At 42.1% G+C, this 27,739-nt stretch overlaps 1 protein-coding gene and 3 non-coding genes across 5 annotated transcripts in view; 2 read left to right on the top strand and 2 right to left on the bottom strand.

The window, feature by feature from the left end:
* The window catches only part of RHCE (Rh blood group CcEe antigens), a 49,851-nt gene extending 24,886 nt beyond the window's left edge, over window positions 1-24,965 (bottom strand). For both annotated transcript variants that reach the window (XM_049774915.1, XM_049774916.1), the window contains exons 1-3: window positions 24,818-24,965; window positions 8,902-9,091; window positions 2,888-3,038 (exon numbers count right to left, since the gene is read on the bottom strand). In XM_049774915.1, coding sequence (XP_049630872.1) covers window positions 2,888-3,038; window positions 8,902-9,091; window positions 24,818-24,965 — 489 coding nt within the window. The remainder of the gene's footprint in view (window positions 1-2,887; window positions 3,039-8,901; window positions 9,092-24,817) is intronic.
* LOC126012478 (small nucleolar RNA SNORA3/SNORA45 family) lies at window positions 20,672-20,798 on the bottom strand. The gene has a single exon (XR_007496942.1). It is a non-coding gene; the product is annotated as a small nucleolar RNA SNORA3/SNORA45 family (small nucleolar RNA).
* On the top strand, window positions 24,062-24,168 carry LOC126012843 (U6 spliceosomal RNA). Its single transcript, XR_007497197.1, has one exon. It is a non-coding gene; the product is annotated as a U6 spliceosomal RNA (small nuclear RNA).
* A 2,416-nt stretch (window positions 24,966-27,381) lies between the features above and the next one.
* Window positions 27,382-27,514, top strand: LOC126012540 (small nucleolar RNA SNORA51). The gene has a single exon (XR_007496998.1). It is a non-coding gene; the product is annotated as a small nucleolar RNA SNORA51 (small nucleolar RNA).
* The last annotated feature ends 225 nt before the right edge of the window (window positions 27,515-27,739 follow it).

Here is a 27,739-nt window from a genome sequence, read left to right as displayed (position 1 = left end):
CCCCAAAAAATAATTCAATGTGTATTAACTGTAGCTACAAAAAATTTCAGAATAGTCAGAATTTTTGCCATTACACCTCTCTGGCCCATCTTAGTTTAAACCACCATCATAGTTACCCCAAATTATGTCAATAACCACCTATCAGTCTTTCTGTTTCCACCTTTATCCCTTTGCTGACTGATCTTCAAGCAGCAGCCAAAGCAAAACATCTCCTGAAAATCTCATCCAGCTCCTGGCTATCTCAGTGTCTAAGTCAGCATTCTGGTTGGGCTTGCAAGGCAAGTGCCCTACCTGCTATATTATCTCTCTTAACCCTTCCCAAAGATTTTGAAATGGGGGGGGGGGCAGAGCACTAGTACAGCAGTTTTGCCTTGCATATGGCCAACCCAGATTCAATTCCAGACATCTCATGTGATTCCCTGAACTCACCAGGAGTTCAGAACCAGAAGCAACCTCTAAGTACTGGTAGGTATGAACCAAAAAAAAAAAAAAAAAGTTTTAATTGGGCCCAGGATATAATATAGCAGGTAAAGTGTATATTTTTTGTTGTTGTTTGTTAAAATTTTGGGGTCACACATGGTGCTGCTTGGAAGACTATATGAAGTGTTGGGAATTAAATCAGGGTCAATGTGTGTCAAGTAAATGTCTATAACCCTTGTACTATCTATCTTTTTAGTCCTTGCAATCATCTTTTTTTTGGTTTTTGGGTCACACCCGGCAGTGCTCAGGGGTTACTCCTGGCTCCATGCTCAGAAATTGCTCCTGGCAGGCACGGGGGACCATATGGGACGCCGGGATTCGAACCGATGACCTTCTGCATGAAAGGCAAACGCCTTACCTCCATGCTATCTCTCCGGCCCCGCAATCATCTTTTTTTCCCTTTTTTTGTCACAACAGTTGTTGCTAATGACTTACTCCTGGATCTGTGCTCAGAGATCATCCCCAGATTATGTGATACCGGGGATCAAACCCAGGTCAGCCACGTGCAAGGCAAGAATCCTACCGTCTGTGTTATCTATCCTTCAAGACAACTGCAAGTAATCTTGAAGGCATTTTAAGCCCTTTTCCCATTTCTTATACTGTCTATCAGCAGATCTGGTCAATTCTGTAGCCAGAATTTAGCCTTCCCAATCCTCTTGTCAGGTCCTCAAACTATGGCCCATGGGCCACATATTGTATTTGTATCTGTTTTGTTTCTCCATTGCAAAATAAGATATATGCAGTGTGCATAAGAATTCGTTCATGGGGCCGGAGAGATAGCATGGAGGTAAGGCGTTTGCCTCTCATGCAGGAGGTCATCGGTTCGAATCCCGGCGTCCCATATATGGTCCTCCCGTGCCTGCCAGGAGCAATTTCTGAGCCTGGAGCCAGGAATAACCCCTGAGCACTGCCGGGTGTGACCCAAAAACCACAAAAAAAAAAAAAAAAAAAAAAGAATTCGTTCATAAGTTTTGTTTTTACTATAGTCAGACCCTCCAATGGTCTGAGGGACAGTGAACTGGCCCCCTGTTTAAAAAGTTTGAGGACCCCTGCTACCATCCTATCTAATCCTGGAGTACTGCAACAGTCTCCTCACAGTCCCCACTCAATTCACTCTTGCTCCCTTTGGCCCTTTATAAACTCTAAGTCAGAGAAATTTTCTTAAAAACATAAGAGGGCCAAAGTGATAGTACAGTGGTAGGGCTTTTGCCTTGAACACAGCTGATCTGAGATGAACCTGGGTTCAATTTCCAGCATTCTATATGGTTCCCCAAGCCTGCTAGGAGTGATTTCTGAGCATAGAGCCAGGAGTGATCCCTGAAAGCCACCTGGTGTGGCCCAAAAACCAAAAATAAGTAAATAAATAAATTAAATTAAAACATAATTCTCTTCACACCTCTGCACAAAACTCCACAATGCTTCCTTTAATTCTCTGAGTAAAATACATTCTTTATTCTGGGATATGAAAATGGCAATAGGCTTCATAATTACTAAACAAAGCACCATCTCATTTAATGAATCAATTATTCCTCAACTCCCATTGATAAGGAACATGAATTATCCCCATAACAAAGAAGATAAACAGGAAGCAGCTTATCTTTGAATTATATATAAAATGAGTGACAAAGTTGGGTACAAACCCCAATCTTTAACTTCAAGTCTCCGGTTCTTCCTCCTAATCCACAGTGGAGTCTGTCTGAGTCCTCACCTGGCTCAGCCACCCCCTTGCTGTATGATTTTGAAAAGCAACTTTCCCATCCTGGACACTGGCTTTCTTGCCAGAGGATGAGATCGGCAATGCCAGCCTAAGGGTCAGAACTACAGTTGGGGCCCAGGAGAACCACCTCACTTTTAGTTTTGAACAACTTGCCAAGAGATCGTGTACAATAGCTGACGTGCTGACTTGCTGAATGGCTGCTTCTGGGGACCTGGGAATGAAATTTTTGAATACATCATGGGATGTATTACCTTCTCAGGGAGCAATCCTACACGATCAAACTTTGAAAACCAAAGGCATTATTTTGCTGTGTTTCTTTTCTTTTCTTTTTTTTTTTATTTTGCTGTGTTTCAACACCACACTTTTATAGTCCATTTGAGCCTGTCTGTCTTTACTTATTTGCTTTAATAAATGCTAGAAACCTTGTGTCATGACAGCAGTTTCCTCCCCTCTCACATTTTTTTGGGGGGGAGGGTCACACCCGGCAGCGCTCAGGGGTTACTCCTGGCTCTATGCTCAGACATCACTCCTGGCAGGCTCGGGGGACCATATGGGATTCTGGAATTCAAACCACTGACCTTCTGTATGCAAGGCAAATGCACTACTTCCATGCTATCTCTCCGGTCCCCCCTCTCACATCTTTACCCCCAACCTTACCCCAGAATTTCTCCTCATAGTATCAGGACTCACATTGAGGTACTGTCTGCAGACCATCCTCATGGTGCCAAAAACTGTTACCTCCACCAGCGCCATCAGTACCAACTGTACCAGGTTAGTCTTGCCCAAGACAGCTCCTGCTGAGATCAGCACGGACATAGCACTCATGGTAGCCAGCTTAATACTGGGGGTAGGAGGTGGGGGAGAAAGAGTCAGGGAGAGCTGAGAAGAACCCTCTTATTCACTCTTCATTCAAGCAACAAACACTGGCTGAAGGCCTATTCTGCTTGGTACTGTGCAAGAAACTGGGAATCCTGAGGGAGCAAACAAAAAAATTTCCACCCCTGTTGGGGTAGATGCTACTAGCATGCCCGCCCCTTCGTATCCTTCCCCCATCAGGCAGCATATATGTACTTAGGGATTGTGTTGTGCAATCTTCATCTGTACAAAGAACATGCTGAGGTTCTGCTGGGAATGACAGGGAGGCGGTTGTTTCTTCAAGGGCTTCCTTCTGGAATGTGACCCGCTTATGGCTCTCTTCAGCCCAATTACCTAGGTGCTCAATAGAGGGCGCTCTTCTACCACAGCACCATCCTACCTCTCTAAGAAGGGTGCAAAGAGCCTGGTTTGGAAACAGGACTAGCCTGATTTCCAGTACCTGTACATCCACTTGGTCAGCTATTTAGTCTTAGTATGTTTGATTTTTCCATACGGAAAGTGAAAGTGATCATTGGCCTATCTCCTTTCTGGCAGGGCCATGGGATCAGAAAGAGCACCATGTATGTTGTGCTGAGCACTGTAACTGGCACAAAATCTTTTTATTTTTATTTATTTATTTTTTGACACAAAATCTTGACTTGGAAGTAGAAGCATCTAGAATTGGCACTCTTATGAATGCCCTGACAAATGAAGTGAAGAGTATGGGGATTCAGTAGGGAAAATAAGTTTTGTCTTAAAGGCAATTATGATCCAGCTTGGGAAACAGGACTGACATTTATGAACCTGACTGTCCATTATATCATGAGATGAGTGTGGTCCACTAAAGGGAGAGAACAAAACAGACTCATCAAGAAGACTTGATTTTTTTGGCAGGGGTGTACACTCAGTGGTGCCCAGGGCTTAGTTCTGGCTCTATGCTCAGGGATCACTTCTGAAAAGGCACAGGGGACCATAAGCAGTGAGTTGGCTACATGCAAGGCAAGTACACTATCACTGTACTATCACACTGGCCCCAAGGAGATTCCTTTCTTTCTTACTTCCTTTAGTTACATTCCTTCCTTCCTTCTTTTGCTACCTTCCTTCTTTCTTTTTTTTTAAATTTTTTTCTTCCTTCCTTTTTCTGTTTCCTTCCTTCTTTCCTTTTTTCTCACACTTGGTAGTGCTCATGTCATAGGTTACTCCTGGCTCTGTGCTCAGGAATCACTCCTAGAAAAGCATAGATGATTGTATGGAGTACTGGGAATCAAAGTGGGGTTAATTACATGCAAGATAAAAGCCCTACCTGCTGTACTATTTCTTTTATCCCAAAAAGCTTTCTTGGAGAGGAAGCATGAAGCAGGACAATCCACAATGATTAAATCCCTCTATTCTCCTCTGCACACCTTTCTCTGAGACCTGGTCCTTTCCTGGGAGTTGATAATGATGATGTTATTATAACCATCAACATAAAAATAATTTGGTGGTGATAATAATAATTTGTTGCATTGCAACTAGAGCACCTCATTAAATTTTTAATTTTCCCAATGACCCTCTGAAATGAAGCTAAAATACTATTCAGCACTTCCTTTTTCTGCTTTTGTTTTGGAGCCATACCCAGCAGTACTTGAGGCTTACTCCTGGCTCTGTGCTCAGGGATCATTCCTGGCAGGATATGGGGACCCCTTTGGGGTACAAGGGACTGAACTCAGATAGGCCATGAACAAGGCAAGCACCCCACTTGCTATACTATCTCTCAGCACTTTCATTTTACAGGAGAAAACATTGAGAAGGAAAGAGGTGATTTTTTTGGGGGGGGGGCACTGGCCACACAGCTAAATAAGGCCAAACATTCAATTTAAACTTAGCTGACTTGAATTTAAAGCTATTGCTTAACATCTGGAGCTAGGGTCGGAGCAGTTACACAGTGTTAGGGCATTTGCCTTGCATGTAGCTAACACAGGACAGACCCACGTTTGATCCCTGGCATCCCATATGGTTCCCTGAGACTGCCAGGAGCAACTTCTGAGTGCAGAGCCAGGAGTAGCCCCTGAGTGCCACTGGGTGTGGCCCAAAAAACAATATATAAATACATAAACAAAGTTTGGAGCTGCCTCCTCAGGCACAGGGGCTGGGGCTGGGGGAAAAGTCATACAGGTACCAGGAGTTATTTTGAATATGAGTTTGTACAATGTTTCTCCATAGCAAGTTGGGTTATATCTTTTTTTTTTTTTTTTTTTTTTTTTTTGGTTTTGGGCCACACCCAGCGGTGCTCAGGGGTTACTCCTGGCTGTCTGCTCAGAAATAGCTCCTGGCAGGCATGGGGGACCATATGGGACACCGGGATTCGAACCAACCACCTTTGGTCCTGGATCGGCTGCTTGCAAGGCAAACGCCCCTGTGCTATCTCCCCGGGCCCGGGTTATATCTTTTGAGTGTATGCTCATTTAACTGGCAAAGTCCTGATTCAAGAGGAGGATCTATTTCTTTTTTTAAGAGAATTGTGAGGGGCTGGAGTATCACTGGTTGTGACCCCAAACAATCCCCCTGCCATAAACCAAACCAACCAAAAAATGTGTGTCAAGAACAAAACAAAGCAAGGATGCATTTTAGTGGTGAGATTTCAGACCTGTGTAGGGGAAACTGAAGTAATAAGAAAGTGGTGAGGTAGGGCCAGACGATAGCACAGTGTAAGGCATTTGCCTTGCAATGAACTCTAGTTTGAATCCCGGCATCCCATACAGTCCCCCAAGCCTGCCAGTAGCAACTTCTGGGCACAGAGCCAGGAGAAACTCCTGAGTGCTGCAGGGTGTGACTCAAAAAACAAAAACAAAACAAAAGAAAGTGGTGAGGAGTGTAGTCTTGGGTCTTGCCTTGGCTAGAAGAATCCTGACTCATGTGCTTACAGGCTGTGTGACCTTGGACAAATTACTTAAAACATTCTGTGTCTTGATGCTAGAGAGATAGTACAGTGGGTAAGGCAATTGTGTTGGATGTGGCTGACTTGAATTCAAACCCTGATATGGCTAAGAGTGATCCTTGACAACAGAACCTAATGTAACCTTGCATACTGCAAGGAGGAGGGGGAGGAAGAAGAAGAGAAGGAAAAGGAGAAGGGGAAAGAGAAGGAAGAGGAGGAGGAGAAGAAAAAAGAGAAACAAAAGAAGACATATTCTTCTTTTAAAAGGTTCAGGCAGGGGGCCGGAGAGATAGCATGGAGGTAAGGCATTTGCCTTTCATGCAAGAGGTCATCGGTTCAAATCCCAGCATCCCATATGGTCCCCCGTGCCTGCCAGGAGCAATTTCTGAGCCTGGAGCCAGGAATCACCCCTGAGCACTGCTGGGTGTGACCCAAAAACCACAAAAAAAAAAAAAAAAAAAAAAAAAAGGTTCAGGCAGGGCTGAGGAGATAGTATGGAGGTAAGGCATTTGCCTTACATGCAGGACAGTGGTTTGAATCCTGGCATCCCACATGGTCCCCCGAGCCTGCCAGGAGCGATTTCTGAGCATAAAGCCAGGAGTAACCCCTGATCGCTGCCGGGCGTGACCCCAAAACCAATAAATAAATAAATAAATAAATAAATAAATAAATAAATAAATAAATAAATGGTTCAGGCAAAGTCTATGGAGCTTTTGTGAAGTGAATCCAGCAAGTACTGTATCTTTTATGGCAGGGTTCCATAGATTTTTATGGCAAGGTTTCATAGATCTTTTTCACTCTTTGCCCTTTTTGCCCAAGAAATGCCAAGCAGATGTACACTGGCAGAAACACCTCAGCTTCATGACTCAGTTGATTTTGAATTGTTTGATGATGGAACATTAAAAAACCTTTTACTGTTACCAGACTTTTCATGACATTCTGTGACCACAGCCAGTTAGGGTCATGATCCTTACTTTAAGAAGCAAGGTTCTGAAGTTGGGGATCTTCTGAATCTTTCAAAATATAGTACTAAAATTCCACATATTTTAATTTTGATGGCATTTTCATTATAGTTTTTAAAAACCATACCTTACTGTGGAGGAAGACAAGGATGGCAAAGGAACCAATTGTGTCAAGAAAAAACAAATACAGTGTCTTGTCAGTTAACACAAGTGTGGTGAGGTTAAGAGAGAGGGAGAATGCCCTGTTTGGGAGATGGCCTGACATGAACCACTAGCCCATCCTGGACAGGAAAGGTCAGGAAGGAGTCCATTGTTCAAATTTGTGCAATCTGTCATGGAGGTGGTCAGAGCTAGGAAAAACTCAGAAACCATGGTTGGGGCATGGGAGCTCACTCAGACTGCATGTGGCCTTTTCTTGTCTTCCTGGGTCTAGTCTAGGACAAACAGATCCCTGCTGACATCTGTCTGAAGAGAGAACAGACTGGGAGGCCTGGAGATGACTAAGGTTCGGGAGGCTGAGGCTTATGTGACCTTATGCAAAGTCAGGAGAAAGGTCAGACCAGGCCACCTCAGTCAGAGTTCCCCCAAGTGCCCTTTGTTACTTCACAACTGGTTCCTGAAGTTATTGAATCCCTGTGGGGATTAGCTCATAAACTTTTTAGAAGAAATAACATAGAGGGTTTGTTTTGTGGGGGTAGTGAGTTCTGGTTAGACTATCTCAGGTCAAGGCCATTTGGAGGGAGAAAAGAGGGTAACAGTGAGCTAAAACTGGCCAGAGATGTTGCTGAGTGGCAGAGCACTTGCTGCATTACATGAGTGAGACCCTGGGTTTGCATTCTGGAGTGGTCTTGGCATGAAACAGTCTAGCCCCACTAACCCTGTAAAACAGCTTATCTTTTTTTCTTCTGAAATGTTCTAAAGCATTGATTCACAATGATTTCTTATAAATGTATGAAAATGAATAAAAGTTGACTGAAAGAAAGTATTTCTGTGCCACCATCATTTAAGACTGGATTATTTGTTTTGGAACCACACCTGACTATGCTCAGGGCTTATTCTTTTTTTTTTTTTTTTTTTGGTTTTTGGGTCACACCCGGCAGCGCTCAGGGATTACTCCTGGCTCTATGCTCAGAAATCACTCCTGGCAGGCGCGGGGGACCATATGGGTGCCGGGATTCGAACCGATGACCTTCTGCATGAAAGGCAAACCCCTTACCTCCATGCTATCTCTCCGGCCCCAGGGCTTATTCTTGACTGTGCTCAGGAATCAAACCTGGTAGGCTCTGGGGGCCATATAGAAGCTGGAATAAATCTTGTACAGCTGTGTATAAGACTAGTATCCTACCTGTTGTATCTTGCTAATTCCTGGATATTTTTCTTTTTCCCCAAGAGTTTGTCTGAGTTCAGCATCGGAAGAGAGGTAATTTCTGTTAATTATTTTTTTGAAAAAAAAAATACTGTCCACCTATCTTTACAAAATCTTCTTTAATAATAAAGAAAAGGGGGCCAGAGAGGTGGCGCTAGAGGTAAGGTGTCTGCCTTGCAAGCACTAGCCTAGGACAGACCAAGGATTGATCCCCCGGCATCCCATATGGTCCCCCCAAACCACGGGTGATTTCTCAGCTCATAGCCAGGAGTAACCGCTGAGCGTCAAATGGGTGTGGCCCAAACAAACAAACAAACAAACAAAAAATAATAATAAAGAAAAGACTTGGAGAAGACTGGATCTGGGCTTGGGAATGAGAGATAAAATACTAGATGTCCAGTTTAATTTGAATGTGAGAGATCCCAAATCTAATATATTAATAATAAAATTTGAGTGTAATATAATCAATGAATAATTGTTGGTGTAAGCATGTCCTAAATATTACGTGACTTTGAGTTAAAAAGAGAATGGGACATCCCAGTCTACTAGAATATGTCCACTCAAGCTTCACATGCAAAAGACCCAAAAGTATCTATCCTGTTACCTGGATAGTTTGATGACGATGACCTTCCCAAGTGATGATTGGTTAAGGAAGCCATCCAGCAAGATTGCCCACTGCACCCCAAGGGCCAGCATAAAGAGGTTGAAAGTCACACTGCTCCAGCCATGTCTCCGTAAAGAGGAAGTAAGGAAGCCCAATCCAACAGTCGCCATGACAACAATATCTTGGAAAACTGCTCAGGAATGAAAGAGAGGAGACAAAGGTGTGCACAATTTGAATATTACAGAATGTCAGTTGGACTTAGATGATCATTGAAGAATGGTGGGTCAAGCTACTGCCTTCTCTGAGCAAGTTTCTTATCCGAATAGTGGAAACAGTGCATAAATTTTCTCAAAAACTAATATAAGGATTAAATGAGCTAGAACTGATTAAGCAAGAAGGAAAGGCCTTAATAAGTGGTCAGTACACATCACCAATCTTGTTATTATTAAACATAATGACAGGTGGGGCCAGGGTTATAGCACGGAGAGTAGGGCACTTGCCTTGCATGCAGCAGAAGTGTGTTTGATCCCCACATCTCATATGATCTCTTGAACCTGCCAGGAGCAATTCCTGAGCACAAAGCAAGGAATAACTCCTGAGCACAGCTGGCTCTGGCCCCAAAACAAACAAACAAACAAAAGGCATAATGACAGGAACAAGTGTAAAGCTTTAGGAACTATGTTTGGCACACAACTTGACACTTGGTGCAAGACATTTATTAGCACTGTCAAGAATCTGGCTCACTTTCTGTATATACACAAGAGAAAACAAGACCACAGAAGTCAGTGACTGACCCAGGGAACCCAGAAAAGAGGAAGCCCAGAGCAGGTTCAGAGATTGTTGGCAAAACCAAATTATTTTTGCAGAAAACTGTTATCTTCCTTTGCCTCCTGCTGGGACAGAACTGACTACCTTTCCCAAACTCAGGTCTCAAAGGGACTGATGAGCAGGTGCATGCAAGAGATTTACTTCCTGTTAAAGAAAGGCTTAACAAAAAGAACAGGATGGATACTTTGCCTTAATTCCAAATTTGAAGAGGAAACAATTTTATCTAGGAAAGTAGACAAGGTTGGGTCAAACCATAACTCTGGCATTTTCCAGTTGTGCTATTAGCATCTATTTAGCATTTGGACCATTTCCTGCATTGCTTCGATATTACTACTGGTCCTGCACTCAGCTTTGGGTTCTATATGCAATGCCTGGGATCAGCCTCCTGCAAAATAAATGCCCTACCCATCATGTTATCACTCTGGTCCAGTGTTTTTTTTTTCTTTTGGGTGGGTGGGGTGCATGCCACACCTGGTGGTATTCAGGGCTCTGCACTCAGGAATCACTACTGTGCAGATCAAAGGACCGTATGTGATGTCATGAATCAATTCTGGGTCACCCGTGTTAAGGCAAATGCTCTACCTACTGTACTATTTTCCAATTCCTCACTGAAGTTTAATAACAGCCTATGTTTATTAAGTGTTTACCATGTGCCAACATTGTTCTAATCGTTTTACAGAGATTATTTTGTTTAATTACCACAACCTTACTTTGAGGAGAAAACTGTTATTATCACCATTTCAAAATATGAAGGGCAAAGCACAGAGAAGTAAGGAACTATCTCTAGCTGGTAGAATCAGGTTAAGCCTCAGCCATCTGTTCCGGAGACTCTGTTTTTAACTACTACATATTGGGCCTCTTTTGCTTCTCATCTGTTAAATGGGAAAAGAAATTACCTCCTTAATGAGGTTGCCAGAACCAAACAGCATAATGCACACACAATAAAGACTATTTTATTCACAAGCATCAACTGTTTTTTTCTGCAGAAATTTCTTGAAGGAATTTTTTTAGCCTTTTCCCTTGTAGATAATATCTGGGTTGGAGAGCATTTTACTATTTTTGATATTTATAGTCATTATGTAGACAAAAAGTTCCCAAACTTTGTGTGTGGTGATGAGGAGCGATAGCCAGTGGTGGTCGGGGCTTATTCCTGACTTTGTACTCAGGTATCACTCTTGGTGGGATCTAGGCATGCCAGGGATCAAACAGCTGCAAGCAAGACAAATGCCATACCCACTATTTTATTGCTCTGGCCCCTTTTCAGAAGAAACGTCACTTGTTGAAAAAAATCTTTCCTTTCAGCAAACATTGTACCCTCAGTTATAATCACTCAATCCAATCTTTCCAGTGCTCTGTAGGGGGAAGTTTTGTCCTCTTTGGAAACACTGATATAAATGGTAAACCATATTTTGAGGGAGGGGCCTACTTGCATGCATGAGATCATACATTCAGTCCCTGATTCTACCTTACACCACAGCAAAGGGGCCATGATACTGCTAGTGTGGCTCTGGGAAGTGATAAGGGGTAGAGTAATTATACATGGACTTCAAGTTCAGACTGTTCTGTTTTATCCTAACTTTATCTTTCCTATTTGGTTCAATCATATTAAATTACCAACATTTGACTTTGTATATTTTTGGTACTAAAGATTGAACCTAGGGCTTCATATATACAAAACATTTACAGATCCACATCTTTGGCCTTTTAACCAATTTTTGTCTTATAAAAATTATTTTCAAAGCTGGAGAGACAGTATAGTGAGTAGAGCCCCTTGCCTAGCACATGGTGGACCTAGGTTTGATGCATATGATCCCCTTAGGCCCCTCCAGGAGTGATCTCTAAACACAGAGCCAGATGTGATATCTGAACACTGCTGGATATGGCCCATACTCCCCCAAAACATACTAAAAAAGATTTTAAAGTTTTTTAAGATTTTCACTTTTTATAGTTGTTTAGTTTTGTTTTTATAGGTCTATAGTTTTCAATTTCTTAATTATGTGATCTTGTAGATTTTTCCTTTCTTCATTAACCAAAAAAGGGTAATTCTATTGGGGGGGGTGTGAAGAAGTAATGTCTTACATGTATAGCACAGAACTTATTACATGGGGATCACTGAGACATTAATAGCTAGTCATCACCACCATTATTATTATCATACTCACTTCATTATCACAGCAATAAAAATGTATTTGGTCACTGGCCTTCAGTCCTAGCTCTGATAACAAGGAGGAAATTCTAAGTTCCAGAACTCTCCAAAGTCTCAAGAAAACCACTTCAATTGACATTGAAATTCACTTACACACACACACACACACACACACACACACACACACATACACCCAGGACCTTCTACATAGGATTTGTACATCATCCCACATCATCAGCTGGTGACACTGGTGACAATTGTTGCGGAAGACCCTGATGATTACAATAGAACACACAGACCTTCAGAGGGGGAAAGTGAACATTTAGGGGGAATTTAGCTTTGTTTACCTTCTCCTCTGACATGGGGAAGGAGGTATGGTCAGTGGTTCATTCTCCTGTTGTATCCTCATATAAATAGAGGTGTTCTGGGATGGGCAGGGTTCATTTTGAATAGGCGGATCTTTTGGGGATTGCTAAAGTCTGTCACAGGCCATTGGGAAATGATATGAAGGGTGCAATGCATATTTAAAAATAGGCATGTAGGCAGTTGAATATGGCACAACCCACTTTAAATATTCAAATTCAACTTTCATAAAGCAGGGCTTTAAAAAAAAAAAAAACAGACCTGCCATTTTATTGCAATACTATATGTGTTCCTAGGTTCCAAACTTACTAAATATTTGAGAAAGAGAGAAACACTTCCACTTTCCTCCCCTTTTACAGAAGTGAATTGACAAGAACCTGTGTCTTCATCAGGGTCATACAGCATATCAGCAGCAGAACTGAGTTCTGTATTCATAGTACTCCTCCACTATTCCAGGCTGCTCTTGCTTTTGTATGCTTTCACCTTTCTAAGACACCTTAGATAAATCTAGATAAAGTCTTCTTGAGGCCTTAGTTTCCCTAACTTTAACTCCTGAAAATTGGACTTGATACTCACCAAAAACCTCCCCTCTCTTGTATTCTGGAGTGAGGGGCTGGAGGTGAATGAAGTCCAAGATCTTGAGTGGTTTTATCAGCCCCTGCTGCCAGGTACTGAGCTCTGAGGGTCAACTCCACCCTGTCCTTGAGACACCATGCTGCGCTTGAGACAGCGGGATGACTGGGTGCTAGTTTCTGGGAACTGTTAACAGAATCCAATGCCCCAAATCGGTACCTCAGCATGTGATTTTAGATTTCTCTCCTCATAATTCTCTCCTAGTCTCCAAAATTATACCTGATCCTCCCTGATTTTGCAGCCTGGACCCTTATTTTAGAGCTAGGTCCTAGCTTAGTTACTGTTGGTATGAAGCCCCACCTGTCAGAGCCTCCCTGAACCCCACACAGCTGCTGTTCTGATAAGCTAATAAACTCAAAGGTGTTCCTGAGTGATAAGGAGCCACTGTGCTGTGGGGCCCCAATGACTAGACCCCAGAGGAGACTTTCACTATTTAAGGAAGGATATTGTGAAAGTCCCATGACTTGGAGAAAGATAGTCTAATCTGAGAGCCCAGCTTTGTAAAATGAACAGTAATTATCATTACTGTAACAGCATACTCCTTTTTGGGAAAGACCCGACCCAGTGTGCTATCACTTCAGTCCCCAGTAATAGCAGATTCTTTTTTTTTTTAATTAAAAACAAAAACAAAAACAAAAAAAACCCTTGTGCTGAGGGCTGACTTTCAATAGATCACAGCAAGAGAGCTGCTCTGCTACATATAAAACCCTGACCCAAAAGCAGGTCGTCTACGAATGGTTTAGCGCCAGGTTCTTCACAAACATGCAATGCGTGACTGGCAAGGGGGCAACCACCTCTCTGGCTGCTCCCCAGTTCAATAGCAGATTCTTAAGAGAGTACCCTCTACATGTCTAACACTATTCAAAGTGTCAGCAAACTTCACTTATAAGATCCTTCTATACTAGGTCCTTAGGTTTCTTTTAAGGAGACCCTGAAAGTGTTCAGGGATTACTCCTGGCAGTTTTCAGAGATCATATCTCTACTAATGTTTGTAACCCACTAGATACTTGTTATCCCCATTTTATAGGTGGAGAAAGGGAGGCAAGAGAGGTGTTATGGATAGTTCAGATCACACAGCTTAATCTAGATCACATATGAAAGCTCTGAATCCTACCAGTTTGGGATTTCATCAGTATGCCATCCTGCCTCTTCCTAAAAACTATAAATAATGTAACATTGAAGAGTGTGGACCTATGACTCAAGTTATCAGCCTTCAGAACTAAGATCTTTGTGTCACAAATTTATAATAATTAAAATGAATATAAAATAATGACCTTAAAGGATTGTTGTGAGCATTGGGTTCACTGGCCAAATGGATCACTCAGCCTATCACTGGATGAATGATATTAGCTGTTAGTAACTGCTATCCCATGCTTACCACTTATTAACTGTGACTTTGGGTAAGACTGTTCTCCTAGCAAAACTACCTCTGTGGGGGCCAGAGGAATAGCACAGTAGTAGGGCATTTGCCTTCCATGCAGCCAACCCAGGATGGACTTGGGTTAGATTACTAGCATCCCATATGGTCCCCCAAGCCTGCCAGGAGTGATTTCTGAGTATAGATCCAGGAGTAACCCCTACGCGCCACTGGGTTTAGCCTCTAAAATCAAAACAAAACAAAAAAATTACCTTTGTGATTCTAGCTCTGAGTTCCACCCATGTCTTTGATCTGTGGACATTTCAGTAACAAAGCTCAGAAAACAGATCTCTCAGACTCTGTATTTCCCACAGTCCCAAATTGGGACATTCTTGGAGCACTATACTCCTTCCTTTCCTGCTACATCATTTGCACTAAGTCTTTCCTCCTCACCCCCACTCTCACCTCTGCAGTACCCTAGGAAGAGAAAGGTAAGACTTCTCAATAGGGAGAGACTAAGACTAGAATATGGAAGGCTTTAAGATTAAGAATAATTACATATTACTGGAAAAAACTCTTCTTGTCTTTTAGTAGCCTTTATCACTACTTCTGAGTGGTATGGAGAGAACTTGGTAGTATTCGAAGCACATATGGTCCCTAATTTGGCTGCCCTAGGGTAGACTATGACAGATTATTACAGTAATGTCTCCCAATGAATCATGCTTTCCAGGATAGATTCTTTCCACTTGGGTTGGGCCTTCTAATTTGCTTAGTCCATAGAATCTTAGCAAACATGACACAAAAAGAGGCTTGAAAACTATTTAACTTTGGGGTTTGGCCTTTCCTATTCCATTTACTTTTCTGTTTTCATGTGAAGCTGTCTAGGCTAGTATTTTGGATCTATCTACATGGCCTAACTGATAACTAACACTAACAAACACATAATGAGTCCATCTGTTACTACTCTCATCTCTAAGCTGCAGATATATATGTGAGACCTACAGAAAAGCCATCCAGATAAATCTAGTTTTATTGCTAAATAGCCACAGAATCAAAATCATGAGTCAATTAAATGATTGTTTTTTTAAGACTAGAGGGGTTGTTAGCAACAATTTAAATTGTCACCCTGTTTCCCCTAAGCTTCTCATAAACACCTCAACCCAAAGCTGAGAATGCATACACCATTGCCCATTTATTCCACAACTTGTCTCCCCTTTGTGCATCTTTTTAGGCATTGGCACCCCCAGATACCAAAATACATTGGAATTCATTCTTGACTCCTTCCCTGTTTTCACCAAGTACAGATTTTTTTTTTGATTACACCAGACTGCACTCGGTGTTACTCCTGGCACTGTGCTCAGAAATTGCCCCTGGCAGGCTCGGGGGACCATATGGGATGCCAGGATTCGAACCGCCATCTGTCCCATGTTGGTTGCGTGCAAGGCAAATGCCTTGCTGCTTTGTTATCACTCCAGCCCCACCAAGTACAGATTATTTTATCTCCTAAATAGATATTATATCTCTTTGCTTCTCCACTTCCTTCCTTAAAACATGTCCTCCATACCATGAGAGTAGAGACCACATATGTCAGAAGATGCCCCCAGAGAATTCATAGGGGCTGCTGAAAGAAAGGGGTTACTCCTGGCTATGCGCTCAGAAATCACTACTGGCTCTGGAGGGGGGGGGCATATGGGATACCGGGTATCAAACCCAGGTCCGTCCTGAGTCAGCAGTGTGCAAGGCAAGCGCCCTATAGCTGCGCTATCGCTTCGGCCCCACTTAATTTTATTTCTATCAAAAAAGATAAAGGTTGGGGCTGGAGAGATAGCATGGAGGTAAGGCGTTTGCCTTTCATGCAGAAGGTCATCGGTTCGAATCCCAGCGTCCCATATGGTTCCCTGTGCCTGCCAGGCTCAATTTCTGAGCATGGAGCCAGGAATAACCCCTGAGCACTGCCGGGTGTGACCAAAAACCACAAAAAACAAAAAAAAAAAAAAAAAAAAAAAAAAAGATAAAGGTTAGGGGCTAGTATAATAGCACAGCAGGTAGGGTGTTTGCCTTACACGTGGCCTACCCGGATTCAATTTCCAGCATCTCATATGGTCCCCCCAGCCTGCCAGGAGTAATTTTCTGAGCTCAGAGTCAGGAGGGCTGCTGAGTGTGGCCCAAAAGCAAAACAAACAAAAAGATAAAAGCTTAGTAATAATTACAGCTAACACTCTTCCCCGAAAAAGCTAACACTCTTTTTTTTTTTTTTTGTGGGTCACACCCGGCAGTGCTCAGGGGTTACTCCTGACTTCATGCTCAGAAATTTCTTCTGGCAGGCACGGGGAACCATATGGGACACCGGGATTGGAACCGATGACCTTCTGCATGAAAGGCAAACGCCTTACCTCCTTGCTAACTCTCCGGCCCCAAAAGCTAACACTCTTTATCAATCTTTATACATGTTATTTCCTCAATTGTTTTAAAAAAATTTAATAAGGGGCCGGAGAGATAGCATGGAGATAGGGCATTTGCCTTGCATGCAAGAAGGACAGTGGTTTGAATCTCAGCATCCATATGGTCCCCGAGCCTGCCAGGAGTGATTTCTGAGCACAGAGCCAGGAGTAACCACTGAGTGCTGCCAGGTGTGACCCAAAAACCAAAAAACCAAAAAAACAAAAACAAAAAAACTTAATGAATTATGTACTATCACCATGTGACAGAAGTTGAATCCTCTGTGGCAGGATTTGTAATTTTCCCAGTATTACAGCTAGGAAGAAACTGAGGCAAGATTTGAATCAATTCTGCTGTGGTAGTTAACCTTTCAAATATGTTTAGATACATTTAGAGGGCTTTATAAGACAGACAGCTTGGGCCTTTAGAGTTTCTAACTAGTAAGTTTGAGATGGGATCCTGGAAACTTTATTTCTTTTTTTTCTTTTTCTTTTCTTTTTTTTTTTTTTTTTTTGAAACTGTATTTCTTTTTTTTTTTTTTTTTTTTTTGGTTTTTGGGCCACACCCGGCGGTGCTCAGGGGTGACTCCTGGCTGTCTGCTCAGAAATAGCTCCTGGCAGGCACGGGGGACCATATGGGACACCGGGATTCGAACCAACCACCTTTGGTCCTGGATCGGCTGCTTGCAAGGCAAACACCGCTGTGCTATCTCTCCGGGCCCTGAAACTGTATTTCTAATTAGTTTCAGGGCCTTGATTGGTCTGGAGACTACACTTTGAGAACCATGGATTTACCTTTATTTTATTTCTTTCTTTCTTTCTTTCTTTCCTTTCTTTCTTTCTTTCTTTCTTTCTTTCTTTCTTTCTTTCTTTCTTTCTTTCTTTCTTTCTTTCTTTCTTTCTTTCTTTCTATTTCTTTCTTTCTTTCTTTCTTTCTTTCTTTCTTTCTTTCTTTCTTTCTTTCTTTCTTTCTTTCTTTCTTTCTTTCTTTCTTTCTTTCTTTCTTTCTTTCTTTCTTCTTTCTTTCTTTCTTCTTTCTTTCTTTCTTCTTTCTTTCTTCTTTCTTCCTTTCTTCTTCCTTTCTTCCTTCTTCTTCCTTCTTTCCTTCCTCCTTCCTTCCGTCCTTCCTTCCTTCTTCCTTCCGTCCTTCCTTCCTTCCTTCCTTCCTTCCTTCCTTCCTTCCTTCCTTCCTTCTTTTCTTTCTTTCTTTCTTTTTCTTTCTTCTTTCTTTTTCTTTTGGCCACATCTGTCAGCATTCAGGGGTTACTCCTGGCTCTGTACTCAGAAATTACTTCTGTAAGGTTTGGGAGACCATATAGGATGCCAGGGATCAAACCTGGGTAGGTCACATGCAAGGCAAACACTCTACATGCTATGCTATCACTCTGGCCCCTATTTTACCTATAACGACACATGATTGGGCCACAGAAATAGTATAATGGGTAAAGTGTATGCAAGGCTGACCCCAGTTCAATCACCAGCATCCCATATGGTCCCTGAATCCACCAGGAGCAATTCCTGAGTGCAGAGCTGGGAATAACCTTGGAACATTGCCACATGTGGTCCCCAAACAAAACTAAACAAAAAATAGAATCAAAACTACGGAAAAACTTGACACCTAGTAAAATTTGTGACTCTTCTAGTATTGAATATTTAGATTAACTCAGAGGTGTCCACTCAATTATTATACTGCAAGGTCACTTAACTTTGGAAGGCCTCTTGAGAAAATATCTGGATAGAAGAGGGGGATTTGAAATGCATTTCTCAATATTAATCATGTTGTAATAAATGGTGTTATAGTTTTTCTTCTTACAGACATTTTTTTAAGAACCCACAAGAGTATTGACTATAGTAAGGTGGAGCCATGTTCTCATGCCCAGTTTTGATGACTTTGACATCAAAAGTGTTTTGTTTTTATGATTCTTCACATTTTTTCTTATGATATAAAGAAACTCATGACATTTTAATCTGCAACACTAACAGATAGGATCTTTAGAAAAAACACATCATGGGGCCGAAGAGATAGTATGGAGGTAAGGCATTTGCCTTGCATGCAGAAGGACGGTGGTTGAATGGTCCCCTGAACCTGCCAGGAGTGATTTCTGAGCATAGAACATAGAGCCAGGAGTAAGCCCTGAGTGCTGCCAGGTGTAACCCAAAAACAAAACAAAACAAAAAAATCAGAAAAACACATCATGGGGCCGGCGAGGTGGCACTAGAGGTAAGGTGTCTGCCTTGCAAGCGCTAGCCAAGGAAGGACCGCGGTTCAATCCCCCGGCGTCCCATATGGTCCACCCAAGTCAGGGCCAATTTCTAAGTGCTTAGCCAGGAGTAAACCCTGAGTATCAAATGGGTGTGGCCCAAAAGACCAAAAATAAAAAAAAAAAATAAAAAAAAAGAAAGAAAAACATCATGTTATCATCACATCTAACTAGACCAACTTCTTGAATATCACATGATATTTATTATCAGATTTGATTTTTTCAAAATTATCTTTTTGGAATAGACTGGTTTGAGTAATTTCCTGTAGTTTACATGAACTGGAGTAGATAAAATTGCCTAGTTTTAACTCAACTAACCTCAGATTGATAAGTGGCTTAAATAACTTCTGCCAAAAATAAATAATGGCAGCCTCTGGAACTAAATGGCTACAGTTCTGAGTCTACAAAACTGAGCTTACTGCGGAGGGGGAGAGTAATGTGTGGAGTCTTTGGGGCTTTGGTGAAGGGAAGCAGGCACTCAGGTTATGGATATGATGTTGGAATGATGTATGCATAAAGAGTATAATTAACCTATTGTAAATCATATTTCCTCAATAAAAAATGTTTTTTAAAAGATGGCTTTTGGGGCCGGAGAGATAGCATGGAGGTAGGGTGTTCGAATCCCAGCATCCCATATGGTCCCCCAAGCCTGCCAGGAGTAACCCCTAAGTGCTGCCAGGTGTGACCCAAAAACTAAAAAAAAAAAAGATGGGGCTGCTGGGGCTGGAGAGATAGCAAAGCAGTAGGGTGTTTGCCTTGCATGTGGCCCACCCAGGACGTACCCTGGGTTTGATTCCCAGCATCCCATATGGTCCCCTGAGCCTGCCAGGAGCAATTTCTTTTTTTTTTTTTTTTGTTTTTGTTTTTGTTTTTGGGCCACACCTGGTGGTGCTTAGGGGTTACTCCTGGCTGTCTGCTCAGAAATAGCTCCTGGCAGGCACAAGGGACCATATAGGACACCGGGATTCGAATCAACCACCTTAGGTCCTGGATCGGCTGCTTGCAAGGCAAACGCCGCTGTGCTATCTCTCCGGGCCCAGGAACAATTTCTGAGTGCAGAGCCAGGAATAACCTCTGACACTGCCAGGTGTGCCCCCCACCAAAAAAAAAGATGGCAGCTGAGTATAGCAAACTGAGAGTAGGGGAGGGAGAAAGGTAGTGTGTTATTTCTCTATTGTTATTTGCATTCAAGTTTCAAGATTCAGAAAAGATCAGTCTAATCAGTTTTCATAATACATAATTTTACTTAAAATTATTTAAAATAATCTAATAGACTATGAGGGATGATTTACTTCCATTCTTATTTTTATTGAAAAGCAGTTGTAGTATTTAAATCTTCTTTTAGGTGGCTTCTAGCTATTAAGACATAAGTCTTTGTCACTCCCTTAGTCTTCATCTCAGCTCCTCTACTGAAGAATTTGGCTTTCACAATGACAGATTGCTTTGGGAGCTTTCCCTCCCTCAGAACTTTGTAGTAGGCCAATCCACCACATCACTGATAGGAGCTGCTCCTGTCTTGTTTTTGGCAGCATTAACTCATGTCTGCTCACTGACCAAGGTCCACAGTTTGTCAAGATTGACAGCTGGCAGAAGCCTTGACTTCTCTTTAAGTGATAATACCTCATACCCACTTTCCCAAAGTAACCTGGATGACTGACAGCATTTCATGGAAATTCTACATGTTCTTATAATAGGTCTTCCATGTCATCTTCTCATTCACTAAGAAACTCTAGATCAATCTGGCACATTTCACTAACCTGGTGACTGAGTAGGCCATAAGGGCCACAGCCAGTGAATAAGGTCAGCAGTACTTTTCAAGGACTCTAGCACATCGAGGCACAGAGGATACCAAAGTGTGATTCAGTCTCAAGTAATTTAATTCCATTATTGTTTATGGTAATAATGGATCTTGCCCTGAGATTGACCAATACTACCACAATCAATAGTTTGAAAATATTATGTATTTCATTTCTATATTATTCAAATTTTCTTAGATATATTATAATGTATAAAACATATTCATGCAAATACTTGAGTATGACATGCACTTGAAAAATGGTGAGTATAATCTCAAAAGGTTGAAATTCTCTGGACCGTATTACTGTGGTCCATGTTTTTTATTAGATTAGCAGAATAAATGTCAAGATCTTGTCTCATCTCAATATTTCTAACCTACTTCCCTCTTTATGTTCCAACAGCATTAAACTTAGTTTGGTCCACTCTGTTGAGTGCACATTAATTGGCTTCTGCTCTGTTTTCATGCCTTGACAACAATCCATTTTCATATTGTTAACTCCTACTGAGCTGGGCAGTCACTTCCCTCCAGAAGCCTTCCCTGATACTAACATTTCCCTGGCTTAGGTTGTAGGTCCTTTTCTGTATTTTCATATAAAATGTTTCATAGGGGGCCCAGAGGGGGCACAGCGGTGTTTGCCTTGCAATCAGCCGATTCAGGACCAAAAATGGTTGGTTCGAATCCCGGTATCCCATATGGTCCCCCATGCCTGCCAGGAGCTATTTCTGAGCAGACAGCCAGGAGTAACCCCTGAGCACCACCGGGTGTGACCCAAAAACCAAAAAAAAAAAAAAAAAAATAATAATAATAATAATAATAATGTTTCATAGGTGTATGAAAATACAAAGAAAATTTATTCTGGGGCCGGAGAGATAGCATGGAGGTAAGGCGTTTGCCTTTCATGCAGGAGGTCATCGGTTCGAATCCCGGCGCCCCATATGGCCCCCTGTGCCTGCCAGGAGCAATTTCTGAGCCTGGAGCCAGGAATAACCCCTGAGCACTGCCGGGTGTGACCCAAAACAAACCACCAAAAAAAAAAAAAAAAAAGAAAATTTAGTCTAACAGCACAGCACACAAGAACACAAATTCATGGGGTTGGGTTACTGACTCCTATCTCCACTAATTATTTGACAAGTACAGTCTCTCAATCTTTTTGTTTGTTTGTTTGTTTGTTGTTTTTTTGGGTCACACCTGGCAGCACTCAGGGGTTACTCCTGGCTCTATGCTCAGAAATCGCTCCTGGCAGGCTCGGGGACCATATGAGATGCTGGGATTCAAACCACTGTCCTGCATGCAAGGCAAACACCTTACCTCCATGCTATTTCTCTGGCCTCAGGTCTCTCAATCTTACAGCAAAATGGGGCTATGAAACACAATGGTACTTTGTTCTATAGAGCATAAAAATGAAGACTAAACAACTTAAATTTATTATCTTAATTTTTGGGAGGCTTTTGGAACACACCCAGTGGTGCTCAGGGGTTACTCCTGGCTCTGCACTCAGAAATCACTCCTAGCAGGCTCAGGGGAGACCATATTGGATTCTGGGAACTGAACCTAGGTTGGTCCTGGGTTGGCCACATGCCAGCACTACTGCTGTGCTACTGCTCTAGCCTGAGTCAACTTAAATTTAAATCTGTGTTGCTAATGCCAATTGAGTGACATTAGTCAAATCACCCAGTGTCTGTGTCTATTTTTCTCACATAAAAGTAAATATCAGGGGCCGGAACAATAGCACAGTGGTAGGGCATTTGCCTTGCATGCAGCTGACCCAGAATGGACCTGAGTTTAATCACCAGCGTCCCATATGGTCCCCCAAAGCCAGGAGCGATTTCTGAGCACATAGCCAGGAGTAACCACCTCAGCATCACCAAATGCGGCCCCAAAACCAAAATAAAATAAAATAAAAGTAAGCATCATGAATCAGAGAAACAGGCACTTGCTTTGCACATGATGATCTGGGTCTGATCCCTGGCACCTCATATGGTTCCTTTAGTATGAGCAGCAGCAATTCCTAAGCACAAAGCCAGGAGTAAGCCATAAGCATAGTGGGATATGGCTCAACCCTCCTTCTCAAAGAAAAATAGATCATATTAGTACTGATCTTGCCTGAAACATAAAGATTCAATAAATACCAGCTTTAATTAGTCTGTGTCTGAATTCCAGAGTGGATGTCATGTATGGTTGAATGAATGATTGCATTGAATTCCATTGTATTGTATCAAAAAGACAATGAACTCATAAATTAACATTGTGCCTAGGTCCTACTTGTCAAGTGTGAAGGCCCCTCTCTAAGCCAGTCTTTTTTTTTTTTTTGGTTTTTGGGCCACACCCGGTAACGCTCAGGGGTTACTCCTGGCTATGTGCTCAGAAGTTGCTCCTGGCTTAGGGGACCATATGGGACACCGGGGGATCGAACCGCGGTCCGTCCAAGGTTAGCGCAGGCAAGGCAGGCACCTTACCTTTAGCGCCACCGCCCGGCCCTCTAAGCCAGTCTTTAAGTGGCCTAAGTATTCTTTAAGTCATCCTTTGTCCTACTTTCCACTACCGAGTATAGGGCTGTTTTTCCTTTCCTTCCAGGTAACAGTCAGTTAACATCACCTAGGAACAAGTGAGTATGCAACTGTTGCCAAGCTTCAGTTTATGCCAAGGACATTATTCAAGCAGGCATATCCATTATCATAAACAACACATATTGCTTAAATATTGCTTAAGCATCCTTCTGAGATGCTTAAGAACTTGCCTCAATTTTTTAAAAAGGTAAAAGTAATATCTGGTGAACATCTGTCTTGTTTAGATTCTGTCTTATTATAGTCTGTATATATATATATATATATATATATATATATATATATATATATATATATATATATATATATATATATATATATATATTGGTTCTTGAGTCACACCCGACTTACCTCCATGCTATCTCTCTGGCCCCAGAGTCTGAGAATATTTTTAATGGCATATTCCCCTTCAAATATTTGGTTCTGGATATGGAGAGGTGAGGAGCAACATACTAAAGCTTCTAAAAGGAAGATAAAGGAGCTGTAGATATAGCTCCATGGGAGAGTATTTGCCTTGCATGTGTGATCCCTCAGGAAAGGGAAAGGGAAAGTAGCAGCAGCAGCAGATAGGAGGATAGAGGGAGGAGAGGGAAGATGCGGGAAGGAAAAGTATGGAAGGGAAGAGAGGGAAAAGGAAATTGGGAATTAGAAGGGAAGAAAATTGAAGGGGAGGGGAGGGAAGAGAAGGGAATTTATCAATAAGGAGGAGGATGCAGAAATAAACAAAAGAAGTGCCGGAGAGATAGCATAGCGGTAGGACATTGATTTCTGAGTGCTCGCTTCGGCAGCACATATACTAAAATTGGAACAATACAGAGAAGATTAGCATGGCCCCTGCGCAAGGATGACACGCAAATTCGTGAAGTATTCCATTTTTTTTTTTTTTAAAGAATGATTTCTGAGCAGAGAGCCAGGAGTAACCCCTGAGCGCCGCTGGGTGTGGTCCAAAAACCAAAAAAAAAAAAAGTAAAAGAGGAAGGAAGGAAGTAGGAAGAAAGGAAGAAAAGACAGAAAGATGAACATAATAGTGTGAAACTCCTTACTATTACGAACAAAAAGGAGCTGGAGAGGTGGTGCAAGTGGTAGGGCGTTTGCCTTGCACGTGCTGATCTAGGTCTGACCAAGGTTCAATCTCTTGGCGTCCCATATAGTCCCCCAAGCCAGGAGCAATTTCTGAGCACATAGTCAGGAGTAACCCCTGAGTGTCACCAGGTGTGGCCCAAAAATCAAAAAAGAAAAAAAAAAAAAAAGAGAGAACAAAGAAATGGAATGAAGCAGAGAGCCATTTATAAAGACCATTTGGCAGAAGGAATTCTGGGAACAGAGCATTCTAACTGTAATTCTAATTTGGTCAAAGAAAGTTGAAGGAGAGCTCACATTGTTGACTGAGTCTCTGAACAACCCAGGGAAGGGAAGGGGAGACCTTTCCTCTTAGACTTTGTGGAAAGGAGCATTTAGGTACCTGGAGTCCACAGAGCTCCAGCCCCTGCTGTTTGCCTTTGTAATCCCCTTTGCTGCCGACACTCACCTGGATAGATCCTCAGAAGCTTTCTCTTATCCATTGTGGAGGTGTCATAGGAAGTGAAACAGAAGAAGATGACAATTAGAACTGCCTCTAACACTAAGACCCACAGGGGCAGGCAGCCCCGCACAGACTGTGGGTACTTAGAGCCCATCCTGTGTCAGTCTTCTTAGGGAGGTGCTGCCAACTCCAGGCCATCATCCCTGAGCTCATACACCCACTTCAGGGAGTGGTAGGGCAGACACCCGCCAAAACGCTTATCTCAGTCTTCAGGACTGGCTCTGCAGGTCTGTCTATGGTGTTAACACTGAAGAATAGAGACTATAAATAGGGAAAGGATGAAAGGTTCTTATTCCAATATTAATTCTGTCATTCAATTCTTCATTTATTAATTCTCCCATAATTAGTTGGTGCATTCCTGAAGATGCATTCCTAAAAAAGCTCAGTTTATTTGTTTTGGTTTTTTTGTTTGTTTGTTTTCGTTTAGGATTTTGGACCATACCTGGCAGTGCTCAAGGTTTTCTCCTGGCTCTGTGACCAGAGTTCTACTCCTGGGGGTGTGCAGGAATTGAATCTGGTCAGCCCCATGCAAGGCAAGTGCACTATCTCTTAGGCCCTAAAAGGGCTCAGTTTGAAAAAAGAACATTCCAGGTCAAGGAGATGGATCAAAGGACTAGTACATGTTTAGGTGGGTAGAAACATACTGGAAATAGTCCCAGAGCACCACAGCGTGTGGCCTCTGAAATATAAAGGAGAACATTCAGGGGCTTAGGAATGGCCCAAGGGCAAGAGTGTGTGACCTAAGATTACAACTGAACCTGTGTATGATCCCTGATCATTGCAACAACAACAAAAAATTAATAGGGCAGGAGAAAAAAAAAACATGAGAGGACATTCATTCTTTGGGCACTGAAACATAAGATTCCATTACTCATTACTTCTATACGTCACCCTTACTATATGAACAGCAGAGAATGAATCCAGACTTCTTTTTTACAAATGGAAACAGGTTCAAAGGCTTGGGTTTGACAAAATTTCTCTTTTATATTTTGCCCCAAGATAGGCTGTCCAGTGACTCTTAATCAGGATGTATAAAACAGAATGAAAAGATTAGGTGAAAACAAGAAGCAATATTACTTCTTGGGGAGGCTACAGAGAGAACCCTGGAGTACTAGTTCCACAGTATTACACAGTTGGATGTATTCATATTTGAAGCTGGCATTTGCCTCGTGCCCAACCCAGGTTAGATTCCCAGCATCCCATATGGTTCCCCAGAGTCTGTCAAGAGCAATTCCTGGGCCTGGAGAGATAGCTCAGCGGCATTTGCCTTGCAAGCAGCCGATCCAGGACCAAAGGTGGTTGGTTCAAATCCCGGTGTCCCATATGGTCCCCCGTGCCTGCCAGGAGCTATTTCTAAGCAGACAGCCAGGAGTAAACCCTGAGCAACGCCAGGTGTGGCCCAAAAACAAAAACAAAAACAAACAAGAGCAATTCCTGAGTACAGAGCCAGGAGCAACCCGAGCACTACTATGTGTGTCCCCAAAGCAAACAAAAGTATGTATATATACTTGTTTCTTATTTATTTAAGGTGAGTGTTGGGGAACAAGGAGGTGTGGGTCTAATGCTAGATATAACCTAGCAATAGTATTAATCCAGTCTTGGAACTGAGGTTGTTCTCAGTTTAGTTACTTCCTCACAGAACAGTGCCCAGAACTTTGTCTGGAGCATGAAATTATAGTGAGGTGGAATAAAGTACCCATAGTGCCCATATTCGTATCCACAGGGGAAAGTAGTCAATCCCCTGGAATGGGATTGAGGGTGCTTGAAGCCTACTTCTGACAGAGGAACTAATTTCTTTCGTGGATCACTCCTTTGTGCCTGACAGAGGGTAGGGAATCCACTTAAGAAAGTGGGGGGCATCCAGAGAGATAATACAGATGGTAAAGCATAAGGCTTGCAAGAGGCTGATCTGAGTTTGATTCCCCGACACCCCATATGAACCTTCCAATTTGCCAAGAGTAAGCCCCTGAGCACTGCTGGGCATGAGAAAGAAAAGAAAAGAAAAGAAAAGAAAAGAAAAGAAAAGAAAAGAAAAGAAAAGAAAATGAAAGAAAGAAAGAGAGAGAGAAAGAAAGAGAGAGAGAGAAAGAAAGAAAGAAGAAAGAAAGAAGAAAGAGAAGAGAAAGAAAGAAGAAAGAGAGAGAAAGAAAGAAAGAAAGAAAAAGAAGACAGAAAGAGAAAGTCATAGAAAGAAAAAAAGAAAGAAAAAGGAAAAAAGGAAGGAAGGGAGAGAGAAAGGAAGGAGGAAGGAAAGAAGAAAGAGAGGAAAGGAGGGAGAGACAAAGAAAGGGAGGAGGGAGGTTCTGAATGTGGTGGAAAGACTGAGGCAGGAGAAAAGGAGGGAAGGAGGATGAAGAAAAGAAGAGACAGGCAGGAAAAAGAAAAAAACAAGGACACTTGGGATATTGGTCATGGGAATGTTGCACTGGTGAAGGATTTTATATCTATATTTTATTTTATATCTATATTATATATATATTTAAAAAATCAAAAAAGAAAAGAAAAGAAAAGGCCTCCCAATTCTTACCACAGGTTGTGTTCTTTACACTGACTGTATAGAAAGAGGAGGTACAGTAAATGCACCCCATATACACCTCAACACAGGCCCTTTGCCTGGTCTGTATTGTGAATTGGGGGACAAAAAAAAAAGAGAGAAAAAAACAAAAGTTTCTTTATCTTTTACAATAACTTCAGCTCTGGCCATTGAATATATACAGAATTTGGGAGGTCCAGAAGAAAAAAATCTAGGATAACAGGTTCAGGGAGGCAGATTCAGGTTCAGCATAAGTGAACAATGTCTTTCTTTCTTTCTTTTCTTATTTTAAATTTCAGAATAGTTAAGTCAAAATGAGCAATGTCTTTCTTAAT

Source organism: Suncus etruscus, chromosome 6 (genome assembly GCF_024139225.1).
Source record: "Suncus etruscus isolate mSunEtr1 chromosome 6, mSunEtr1.pri.cur, whole genome shotgun sequence".
Classification (NCBI taxonomy): domain Eukaryota; kingdom Metazoa; phylum Chordata; class Mammalia; order Eulipotyphla; family Soricidae; genus Suncus; species Suncus etruscus.
Note: the sequence above shows the minus strand (reverse complement) of the source record. Positions and strands in the feature narration are given on the sequence as shown.